Raw genomic sequence first — 12,796 nt, 5'->3', positions numbered from 1 at the left:
GATGCAGAATTTGTCGAAGAGATTCACGATTGGATGACTCTGAAGACAGATCCAATGTTTCCAGAAACGCATGTCCACCATATATCCTCATGAACTCCACACACCCAATCGTAGCTAAGTTTTCTCAATTTTTTATTTTATTTATTATTTATTTATTTTATTACATGAATTCTTTTATTCCTTTTTTATTATTCTTTATTAAAGTTCATATATATTTTTTTTAAACAAATTACTTTTATCATATTTTTTTTTACTATTTATTTTTTTCGAGACACTCGATTTTTCCTCATAAAATTAATTGTTTTTAAACGATGACATTATTATTTTGTATATACTTTTAATCATTTATTTTATTTTGGTTTGTTAACTTCGATGCATTTATAAATCCTAATAGCCTTAGGTTTACTGGTAGGTTGGCCCACTAACCTGGTTAACTTTTATCCCTTTCGGGGTTTGCCTTGCCATTTTGTTTGCCTCAATTATTACTCTTTTAGTTTTAATCTGCCACGTTATAATTGTTGAGAACTTTAATGAACTAACACATTTTTCTTCTTCATGGCTAACTTTTCAGGGTCATCATCAGGCTTCGTCTGGCTACGCGCCATATCTGATCGAAAGCTAAGTTTTTTAATTATTTTCTTATTTAAATTTTATTTTTACTTTTACTTTTGCCTTATACGTTCAATTAGGGTTTACTTCATCTGTTAAGGAATTTCTCCTACGCTCACCTTTATTTATTTCCCTCTTGATTTTCAGAGTCAATCAAGGCAAGGAAGATCAAGGCGTTCAAGGATCTTTTATTATTCTGTTACCCTATAAGGGTTTTCTTCTGTCTTTTAATTCCCCATCCCCGCAGGTGTTTATTGTAATAGCGTAGGTTTTAATTCCTGCCTTTAATTTTCTGCAAATTTTAAACTGCGTGGTTAGTAATCTTAGGGAGTACAAGCCTTTAACAAAAGTAGGATAACTAAATACAAGATAACAATATCTGAATGAAACACATGATTGTGCCACACACACACCTTTAGGGCAACCCTTCTTGTTGCCTGTTGCCTTATAACTTGCTGCCTTGTTGCCTTAATTTTGTTGCCTAAAAATAGTCAAGTCCCTCGATTCTGAGGATACCTAATGCAATGTTGCCTTCAAAGTTATTGAAACTCCCTCGAGGTTGCCTTATAAAGAATAATTGTCTCTAATTGCTAAGGTATCCTCGCATGATGCCTAAAAAGATAAAATGACTATTATATCCTTCCCTTAGACTACCTGCCCTCTTTATGGCAAGGGACAGTCTTATGGCGAATGATACTCTCGATGACCCTTCAACATCCAATTGAAAGACTTCCTGCCCTCTTATGGTATGGATAGACCCTTTCGCCTGAAAAGCTAAAAGAACGAATTTTAAACTTAGGGTAGTTGCTACTAATTGCTTGCTCTAAAATTCAAATTACTTTTCACACCTCTTTTCAAAATCAAATTCAAAAGACTACGCTTATTTACAAGCTAAAGTTCTTTTTCAAAATCTTTTCCAAACCCATTTCAAACAATTCAAAAAGTGAGCTAAGCAATTAAGAGCCCATGGATAACCATGGATGCAAAGGGTGCCTTACACCTTCCCTTTGTATATTTTACCCCCCGAACTCAAAATCTTTCAAAGTTATTTTCCTCTTCTTTTAGCCTTTCCAATTGGATAAAATAAAAGTCGGTGGCGACTCTTGCTTAACCGCAACATTTCGATAAAAAGTCAGTTCAACATATTACATGCAGGTACGTTCAACTTAAGGCCACCACGTGGTGGCCAACGTGGGACCCATTGGTCTTGTGGAGACGGGCGCCCTTGGGGTACAAGGAAGGGAAGCGGGCGCCTTTGGTTGTGTTTAGGGGTGGGACGACCCTCCCTTTCTGTTGGTGGGGGACACTTGGTGAGTTTGGTTGCTGGCACGTGATCTGAGTGTTTGCATCATAGATTGAATTGTGATATCATACTTGTAGGTACCTCGTCTATTAGTTTAGTATAGGGAAACATAATACATAAATAATAATACTTTTATAATATGAGTCACTAGATTAATAGAATCACAACATAGTGTAATTTAGCACGACACAGTAAATTGCCTTAACTGGTATTTTGGTAGCAGGTAGTATTTGGAATAACAGAACGGTAGTTGACGGTGGATAGAAGCATTGGTTGTAACAGGGTAATATATCAGTAGGAATAAATTTTAATAGGGACGAGGAACTGAATAATAAATTGGTTTGGTAGCAGAAAATAAATAGTGGTTAGTAGCAATAACAGTTGGTATAAACAATACCGATTAGCCGAATTAGTAGATTTAAGCGGTATAATTAATTAACTGGAATTAGTTGGACATTTACTGGGTAGTCCATATAGATTAGTTGGTACCTTTGGTTGATTTTGTTTTGTTATAATTACGTCGAATAGGTGGAATTGCAGGTACAACTGAGTAAGTTGATTCGTCCGGTCTATGGACATTGTTGATTATAGGTCCTATGACCAATGTTGTGATGTTTGTGTTGTTGTTGATTAAGTTGTAGGTCGACCGACCAATGTTGGATTAATTTGATGTAATTGATGCATGTATAAGTTGTTGTTTTCGTTGTTGTTGTTTTGGTTGTCGTTGTGGTTGATGTTGCATGGTATACATTGCATTGTTTAAGTTGGCCTTGATGGCACCTATATAAGTTGGCCTTAATGGCACCACGTTGAAGGATTATGCCTTGTTGAAATGCCTCGATAACCTAGCATCTGTTTAAGTTGGGAGTTCTTCTCCAAATGGTACCACATGCATTTGCATTGTTGTGTCGCATTTTGAGTCGTTGTGAAGTTAATGTTGTTATAAGTTGCTGTTGATATAAGTTGTGTTGGTATGAGTTGTGAAATAATTATTATAATTATTGTGATAATTATTGTTGCTCATGGTTGTTATAATTGTTGTTACAAATTGTTGCTAAAGTTGTTGTTATAACTGCTGTTGCTAGTTGTTATTATAATTGTTGTTTGAAAGTGGTGATAATTGTATGATCTGATCTAATATATTAATTATCATAATTTTGTTTATATTTTTCGATATCTCACCCCTTCTGTTGATGTTTCCCCTACCATGGGAAACAGACAGGTACTCAAGATATCGGTGGAAGTTTGAAGTGATTTTATGAAGTCTTTAGTAGCTGTTAGTCGAGTTGGTGTCTTGCTCTGATACGTAGCACTCGCGATGGGATCATGATTTTATTTATTGTTTTGTTGCGGTGTTATTATTATAGCTGTTGAAATCTAAGTAGAATACCCAGAAGTAATTACTATTGTTTTAAGTTGTTCTTGGTTGAATAAAAGTTCATGAATAATTATTAGTTGAGGTTTAATCTATATGAATAAACTTGTGTATGAATTATAACTTTAAAATCGTAGATGTCGAATGCTATGCATCAAAGATAAATGAAATACAGGTTGTTTGTGGTTTTAAGTTGAAAATGTAATGCCTCATGTTTGATGTTAAAATTTTCCGCACTCTGATTTTATTTATAATTACCGGGTAGAAAATGGGGTGTTATGGGGTCCCCACCCCCAGGCCCTGGGGCGCCTGCCCCCTAAGGCAGGTGAGTCTCGCTTTTCCCCTGAAAGCTTGGGGATGTCCGTCCCTGGTTACTGGTGGCCCCCACTACCTTCTCAAATCCTCATATTTACAGCAACAACATAGATTATAGTTTCAGTTAACCAGCATAACTAACAAATACCAGCAACAATTCAACACAGATATAGAAGCACCAAAAATCACAAAATCAACCATTCATCATGGAATCAATATCACCGAAACAACAAACAAACCCATGGCACACAATTATACGACCTAACCCCACATACGGTCTATCATAATACCGGTTATAGAGATTGAATTCCACCCTAAACTTGGATTGACGGTGCCTCTAAAATTTTCTGGGCAAATTCCGCTTCGCCACAACTTCCAACTTTTTCCTCGTCTGAACTTCTACGATTAATTCCAAGCTTCTTCTTGTGCCTCTTGATAGCATATCACTCGTAAAACTTCTTTTCTCCAAACCCTTGTTCTACTTCTCTTTTTACTGATACCATTAAACCTAACTTCTATTCTTTTATTCAACTTAACCAATATAATTATTATTACTCTCATAATTCTATTGGGCCTATTCCTACACCTCCAATATTACTACATCCACCATAAAACCAAGCCAATATAAAATATCTTATGATTCTCTTAATAATATTATTTCCAATCATATTCTTCAACTAAAATAAATTCATCAGTTGAATAACACCAATTCGCAAATAATATTTCTTTGACTAATTAATCCGACTTTAAACTTAGCCACTTACACCATATCATAGTTCAATTACGCTTCTTAGATTAATGCCGATAAAATCCAACTTCGATAATTCCCAATAAATAAATCCTTAAACAATTTAATTAAATAATTAATTAAATTCGTGGCGTTACAACTCTCCCCCACGTAGGATATTTTCATCCTCGAAAACTAAGTTGACATAATCACTCTTAATTCCAAAACCACATCTACCCTTTGATCCTCACGTCGCGTTTCGCAATACCTCGATTACTATTTTCTCGGCATAAATACAACTCGACGTGATTTAAATTCATTACACGCATACTAATCACTCAACATATTCACGACACAACCGTAATTAACTCATCAATCCTATCAACTTTGAAGTAGCACTCAACCATATCATGCTAGTATTTGGATATACCATCTCACATCATCATCCCAGCAACATTATAACACTAAAACACATATACCATTCTTATTTCCATACACACACAAATGTCATTCACTAACGAAACACCAAAAATCCCATTTATCTCATCGTATCACTTGTATAGTAGCATCAATATAGCAAACTTAATCAACTTCATAATATCTTAGAGTATTACTCATCATCTACGGTAACCAACAACATTACTGCAACGAAACTAAAATTATTATCATGCCAACTTAATAGTATAATTCGATTAATAACCAATAACAACAAGAACATCCTTATAAAGTCAACACAATTTACGTGAAACACCGTGCCCGGGCACATCATGCTTCAGATTTGCAACTCTGATCATCCGTTCGAATTCACCGTTTTTATTAGATTTCTACCAACTTATATGGTTTACCAACTTCAATAAAGTTTTAGACTTTCTTCCATATCCATCACATCACGCACCATTAAAATATCAAGATAAGTCCATACCATCCAATACAAATCCATCTACTATCAATAAGAGATTAAGGGTGATCAAGTCCTCAATTTTTCAATAGATGTCCGACAACCATAATGGAGTATAAACTATCGTTACCAACTATAATAGCTTTCCTTTATAACTTGTACTCACATCACCAAAACATCATAACTCAATAACTTCCAAAATCACATGAACAAGCTAAAACCAACGTCTTGCAGCTTCATACTAATACACACCTTGTGATAACATCAAAATAAAATTCCCTTACACCATCATCAACACTTCTTATTCTTGGACTCATACTCGTCTCTTCGCATCTCTAACTCCGACTTGCGATTCAGAACGTCCCAATACTTCAACAACTTTTTCAATCTCTTGCCAAGGATTCCCTAACAAGGTCTACCGCAATATGTGTAGATGTTTTCAAGATTGGCTGAATTTGTGGTAAAACATACCTGGGTGTTTAATGTCTTGACAAATGTCATGACATGCTTTATATGGTGTTATGTAGGTTACATATGTTTAAGCTAATACATGTTTTTAGTGAATGTCATGACCGATGTCATGACATCCATGTTTGACAGCAGGAGCTGTTATGTTTTACTATTATGTTTCCTGATTTCTCTCAGTCTACAATTTAGGAAACATTTTATTGTGTGTTGAATATTTCTCCTAATAGATTTCGTATACAGCATATTCTGTAACAGCCTGATGACGTGTGAATTAGGTTAACTTGGTTAACCTTAATTTTTTCTTGGAAAGCCCGAGGCCCAAGAGCTGCATATAAGAAGACTGCAATCCTTATTTGGAACGTAGAGATTTTAATTTATGAAGAACCTTAGTTCTGTGTCTGTGTGTTTAGTCTCTTGTACTCGAAGCAATTGTCTTTTGATGATTGTATTGGAATAGATTGTTTTTGTATTTTGTCACTCTAAGCTTTTAAGCACGAGTGTGTGTCTCTTGATTGAAGCTTTTAAGCAAGATCACGGTGTGTTTTTGAAGTGTGTCTTCTCTCTTTTGATTAAAGTATGTTTGTAATGACTGTTATGAGTGAGGGGGAGTGAGTGGAGATACTCAGGTCTAGCACTAGATTGGAATTGCATTGGGTAGGTCTTAAGTGAGGAGTTGTAAACGGGGGAGTTTAGCTCTGAATTAATATTGCTTATATTGGATTCCCTTCCTGGCTTGGTAGCCCCCAGAGTAGGTGTTGTTGTACACCGAACTGGGTAAATAATTCTCTGTGTTCTTTATTGTTTTATGCTTTTCTGTCTTGAAGTATTATTCTGTGTTATTGTGGATGTCATAACATATAGTAAGACATCGCATGTGAGTTACTATAATATTCAATTGACATCAGAGCAAGCACTGTGCCTGTCTATATCTGGGTGAGATCTAGGGACAAAAAAATTCAGGTACTGTGGAGAATGAGTTGTTAGTGTTTGGGAATACACCACCCATTATAAATGGTTCTAACTATGACTACTAGAAACCTCGTATGGCAACTGTTCTAAAGTCTGTGAATAGCAAGGCCTGGAGAGCTATGGAAAAAGGATGGAAACATCTTGAGAAGGTAGTGGAAGATGGAACCACTATGCTAATTCATGAAGAACAATGGAGCATAACTGAGGAAGAGTTGGCTTTGGGAAATTCTAAGGCACTAAATGCTTTGTTCAATGGAATAGACAAGAACATATTCAGACTTGTGCAGCACTGTGATTTGGCTAAAGAAGTTTGGGATATTCTCAAAGCAATTCACGAGGGCACATCCAAGGTGAAGATGTCTAAACTTCAAATGCTGACCACCAAGTTTGAAAACCTTAAGATGAAAGAGGATGAAACCATTCATGATTTCTACATGAATATCCTTGAGATTGCCAATACCTCAGGAGCCTTAGGAGAAAAAATGTCTGAAGAAAAGCTGGTGAGAAAGATCCTCATATCACTTCCTATGAGGTTTTCTATGAAGGTGACTGCTATAGAAGAAGCTCAAGACATCAGCAACATGAAGGTAGATGAACTCATTGATTCTCTACAAACCTTTGAGATGAGTATTTGTGACACTATTGAAAAGAAGAATAAGAGCATAGCTTTTGTTTCCAACACTAATATAAATCAAGAGAAATCAATGGTGGAAGTGATGAACATCTATCAGAAGCCATAGTAATATGTTTGAAAAACAATTCAATAGGTCCATTAAAATAGTTGATCAGAAGTCCATACCCAATGTCAAGAACACTCCCTATTACATCAGCAAGTCCTATGACCTTAGCAGAAGATCTAAAACTGAAGAGAAGCCCAATCAAGGCAAAGGGGTTCATTGCCATGGATATGAAGGATATGGACATATTAGAGCTGAATGTCCTACCTATCTCAAGAAGCATAAGAAAGGATTATCTCTCACTTGGTTTGATGAAGATTCTGAGAATGAGACTCAATAGGAAACTGCAAAACGTGTCACAGTTCTAACAAGTGTTTATGCATCTGATGATGATTCCAGTGAAGATGAGTTAACCTTTGATGAGCTTGCTGCCTCATACAAGAAGCTATGTATCAAGAGTGCTGAAGTCTGCAAACAAGTGGAGAAGCAAAAGATAATCATAAAGAATGAACATCTTGCAACCATAGACTCACTCAGTAGTGAAATGAGCATGTTAAACTCCAAACTTGATGTAATGACTAAATCTTTTAGGATGCTGAATAATGGAATAACACTCTGGAAGAAATTCTGCAGTTTGGACAGGGAGCAGGAGACATGTCTGGGGTAGGATTTGTGGCTAAATCTGAATTTACTTCTGGGTTCAGGAGATCAAAACCTGAAGCTTACTTGACAAACCAGATGTCAACACCAATGTCACAACATCAAGGAAACAGAAGAAGGAACCAAACAAAGAAGAAATTCCAAAGATGGAGGTGTCACTACTGTGGAAGATTTGGACACATAAAGCCATTCTGTTTCAGACTAGTTGGATATCCCAACCAAACACATCAAGCCAAACCTAAATATGATACTCTTGACAGGAATCAACAGTGGGTAGCTAAGAATGTTGCTCTAGTAGCACACACTTCTCTAAGAATGCCTGCCAAGGAAGACTGGTACCTTTACAATGGTTGCTCAAATTATATGGATGGAAAAAAGAAATTATTAGTAGACATCAAACTTGATTGCACCAGTTATGTAACTCTTGGTGATGGAGAAATAAAATAATTCAAAGGTGTTGGCAAGTCAGGATGTCCTGGTGTTTTCAATCTGAAGAGTGTCTTCCTGGTACAAGGACTGGCTGCAAATCTTATAAGTATCCGCTAACTGTGTGATGAAGGGTTCAATGTCAGATTCACTAAAGAAGAATGTATTGTCACAAATGGAGAAAATGAAAAAGTCATGAAGGGATTTAGGTTTAAGGATAATTTCTACTTATGGGAGCATAACACCTCAAATTACTCCTCTGCCTACTCCATGATCAGAGAAGAAATCAAGGATGACTGTTAAGAGGTTGACGAATTTGATGAATCTGATGAAGAATCATATGTTGGAGACCTCACCATCAGTGAAATGGATGTTGGCTTTACTGAGACATGTCTAATGAATGAGAGACTCTGTGCAAAAGTACGGGAGTATAGGAATACTAATAGACTCCTACTAGAAGAAAGAGTAAGTCTCATGGAAGATATTGCTGATTTGGAAAGAAATTTAGAAGACACAAAACCTAACGAACAATCAACCAGGAAGATTGATACTCTGAAAGAAACTGAGCCAACTATCTCAGGAGCATGTGAGAATGTCACAACAGATGCCTTGACATCAAAATTTGCTAATGAGTCAAGTATGAGCAATGAATCAAAAAGCTTCTCTAATTGAAATGTTAGAGAGAATGTTGTAACATCAGTTGGCAGCGTTGTGAAACTTCTTAAAATTCTAGTAACACACGCTCGATTTCAAACTGGATGTTATGACATCCACAATTATGCAGCACAAATAGTAATAACAGAACAACATAAAAACAATAAAGAACACACAGAATTGTTTACCCAGTTCGCTTCAAACAACTTACTCTGGGGCTACCAAGCCAGGGATGAAGTCCACTATTAGTAGTATCAATTCAAAGCTAAACTCCCCCGTTTACAACTTCTCACTTAATCACTACCCAATGACCCTTCTACCTAGGTTCTCCCTAGATATGGAATATCTCCATTCCACTCCCCCTCAATCACAGCAGTGATTACACATAAACAAATAACAATTACAGATAGAAGACACTATTCAAAAACACACCTTTATCTACTTAAAAGCTTCAATCAAGAGACACACACTCGTGCTTAAAAGCTTTGAGTGACATTACACAAACACAAACTATTCCCACGCAATCATCAAGGACAAATGCTTCGATCACACGAGGTAGTTAAACAACAACAGTTCTTCACACACAAAATCGTGTGTCAACTTTCCAAAATAGGATTGCACTCTTTTATATGTAGTCTTGGGCCTTGGGATTTTTAAGAAATAAATTAGGGTTAACCAAGTTAACCTAATTCACACGCCATCTGTCTATAACACAATGTGCTGTCTGCAGGATCTTCTGGACGAAATATTCAGCACTAAATAAAAGGTTTCCTAAACTGATAATTGGGATAAATCAGGAAACACATTTAATAAATAATAACAGCTCCTGCTGTCACACACGAATCTCATGACTTCTATCATGACAATCACTAAAAAACCTGTATTAGCTTCACACATATGCAACTTGCATACTACAATATCAACCAGGTATGTTTTACCATTAATGCAGCCAACATGAAAACATCTTCAATCTCCCCCTTTTGCAAATTTTTGGCTAAAACAACCTGTCACACCATACCAGAGAAATACTTGCAGCGGACACAAGATAACCAAAACACAATAAAACAAGCTAATACAAAACAGACAGCATACATCACCAGTATGCACACAATGCTTAGACAAATCAGACAAATAGCCACAAGAGTAGCACAAGCACAAACAGATCAACATAAAAATAAGCAAATTAGTATTGTTGATCACACACAACCACCATCCTTGTGGTTCTGGGGTGACATCATGTTATTACTTCTCCACCTGTGTGGCCACAAAACTTGCCAAAGCCAAAAAAAAATGTCACCCCCCACCAAGTTTAAATAAGTCCAACAAAAATTTAAAATGATCGAAATCAAATAAAACACACAGAACTAAATGAAAAAGAACAAATCAAACAAAAACAAAAACAAAAACAAACAGGACTCCAGCTCCAATTACTGCCCAGATTCAAACCCACTCAAGGTGTCTGAAGAACTTTCTTTCTCAGAGTCATCAGCCGGACTAGCACTTTCTTCTTCCAATTCTTGTTCATCTTTATCTTCCATCTTTTCAGTATCTGCAAATTCCTCATTCTCATCCATTTCCAGAGTACGTATCAGTTTGTAATGGAAGGCCAAGGGACTTTCTCTTTTGCACACTACATCATGCTCATTGAGAATGTTTGGATACTGATCCAGAATTATACCACACAGGAGAGATGGAAATGCAATTGGACCCTTAATACCGAAGCTTCCAGCATGCTTCATGGTTTGGAAAAAAATATATGCTCCATAATCAAACTTTGCCTTTGTCCCTACAGCATATATAAATCTCCCAAGTATAGTTGAAATAGTGGACTTGTGATTTTTTGGCACCCAATTAGCTGCTCCTATCTTGTGAAGCATCGCATACTTGATGCTCAGCTTACTTGCAGTTAGCTTCTCTTTTAGAGGCCAACTATTTACTTGCTTGGCTGTGATCACTTGACAAACTTTGTTGTCTGTTACTTCAAGCTCAGGTTGAGCTTCATCTTTTCTTTCAAAGAAATTATTAATCACAGATGGAGAGAACGAGACACACTTACCTCTCACAAAAACTTTCCTGAAGTCCACACTCCTGCTGTTGCCACAATCTTCAGATAGGTTCACCACAAATTCTTTGACCAGCTTCTCATAATATTTGGGAAGATTGCAAACTTTTTTTAGCAGTCCAGCTTCTTGAGTCAGCTCTAAGACCTCCTCGTTTTCAAGAGCATTTGGAGCCAATTCTCTTTTAACAACCAATCTCTTTTGGAGAACATACTTCTATATGCTGGCACTAGAGGCATAGTGGAAAGATACATTATCAATGGGAACTTCAGGAATACCAGCATCAAGCTTGCTGGTTGTAGGCTTCTTCCTCGATGGAATGTTAGGGACATTCACTTAAACATCAGATTCAGGTTCAACAATTTCCTACTCCTTTCTTTTCTTTGGAATAACCTTGCTCCAAGATTTTGATGGACCAACTCCTTTACTCTTGGTTACAACTTTGCTCTTGCCAGGGCCTGCATAAGTACTCTTCTTCCTGACAGCGTCTTTGGCAGGGTTATTCACTTGAGTGCTCCTTTTGGGAGATCCTTGGACAACAACTTTTCCTTTTCTTCTTGTTATTAGCCTGTTAGCTACACTAGGATTCAAGGAGGTAAGTAATTCGTTGTCAGAGTACTCATCTAAGTCTACCAGATTAGTATCTGTTTAATTATTGACCTTAGGGTGCTCATTATTGCCGATGTCATTGACATCCTTGGTAACATTGGTATTCTTAGCAAACCCTTATTCATCCTTGTTGATTTCTAGGTCACTATCAACGGTGTGAACAGCCTCAGCCTTACTGCTGTTTTTGAGGGGATAAGCCATTATAGTTTGAAGAGGAATAGATATTCCAGGCACTTGATGATTCTCCTTCAGAATGCGAGTACTAAACCTGGTAATTGCACTATCGACATATTTGGATCCTTCTTTAGTAAGTTCCTCCATGGTAGCAGATGCAGAGGGTTTGGTACCCTTGTTGTGAATACCATCCTTGGGCCATTTTTCATGAGTTGTTTTAGGCTTTGTGGCCTTTACTTCATCACTACTAATTATCCTTAAAGGGACAACCTTAAGAATCCTATTAGGGTTAGAGGACTCTTCCTGTGTTGCCGAGTCTGAAACGGGAGATTCATCACTCGATTGCTGAGACATTCTGAAACTTTGAGAGCCAGAACATGTTTCACGCCTATGAGAACAATTGGAGTAGTTCAACCTCAGAGAGTAGCTAGCAGAACTAATAGGAAAGTTTTCCGTTTTTAGAAAACTAGGAGATCGAGGGAGCTTTATATGCACACTGAGTGAGGGAAATTTCAAACCATGGATTTTTACAAAGCCCAAAAAGTATTCCCTCACGTGGGTTAATTGCTATAATATGTTTTGGCAGCAGATACCCAACATACCCTTTTCTTTCACAATGTCTTTAGATGTTGTTGCAACATTCTCTGTGACATTGCTTTCAGATAGTCTTTTAGGACCGTTGCTCACATTTGATTTTTCCAGTTTTCTTTCCCGATCTGTAATGTCCATCATAAGGCTTACTCTTTCTTCTAGCAGAAATCTATTGAGATACTTCTGTACTCCCTTTGTTTTGCACACAGTTTCTCATTCATTAAACAGGTCTCAGTAAAACCAGTAGACAGTTCACTTATGGTGAGATCTCCAACATAGGA

At 36.8% G+C, this 12,796-nt stretch overlaps 1 protein-coding gene across 1 annotated transcript; it reads right to left on the bottom strand.

Annotated features, from left to right (window-relative positions):
- Positions 1 to 10,508: 10,508 nt before the first annotated feature.
- LOC131640457 (uncharacterized) lies at positions 10,509 to 12,278 on the bottom strand. The gene is made up of 3 exons (XM_058910848.1): positions 11,897 to 12,278; positions 11,535 to 11,785; positions 10,509 to 11,357 (listed from the first exon to the last, which is right to left on the bottom strand). Exons 1-3 carry the CDS (start codon positions 12,276 to 12,278, stop codon positions 10,509 to 10,511), a joined length of 1,482 nt encoding a protein of 493 aa, XP_058766831.1.
- Positions 12,279 to 12,796: the final 518 nt, after the last annotated feature.

The sequence above is a fragment of the Vicia villosa genome, unplaced genomic scaffold (assembly GCF_029867415.1).
Source record: "Vicia villosa cultivar HV-30 ecotype Madison, WI unplaced genomic scaffold, Vvil1.0 ctg.003146F_1_1, whole genome shotgun sequence".
Classification (NCBI taxonomy): domain Eukaryota; kingdom Viridiplantae; phylum Streptophyta; class Magnoliopsida; order Fabales; family Fabaceae; genus Vicia; species Vicia villosa.
The sequence above is the reverse complement of the archived record's forward strand: the minus strand, read 5'-3'. Positions and strand labels throughout refer to the sequence as shown.

Bases quoted from the DNA above. Each gene is read 5' to 3' on its own strand.
- LOC131640457 (XM_058910848.1), bottom strand. From the start codon at position 12,278: ATGTCTCAGCAATCGAGTGATGAATCTCCCGTTTCAGACTCGGCAACA. The intron at 11,786-11,896 runs GTGACCTAGAAA...ATAATTAAACAG, and splicing joins GGCTGTTCACACCGTTGATA to ATACTAATCTGGTAGACTTA. The intron at 11,358-11,534 runs GTTATTCCAAAG...GCCAGCATATAG, and splicing joins CATCAAAATCTTGGAGCAAG to AAGTATGTTCTCCAAAAGAG.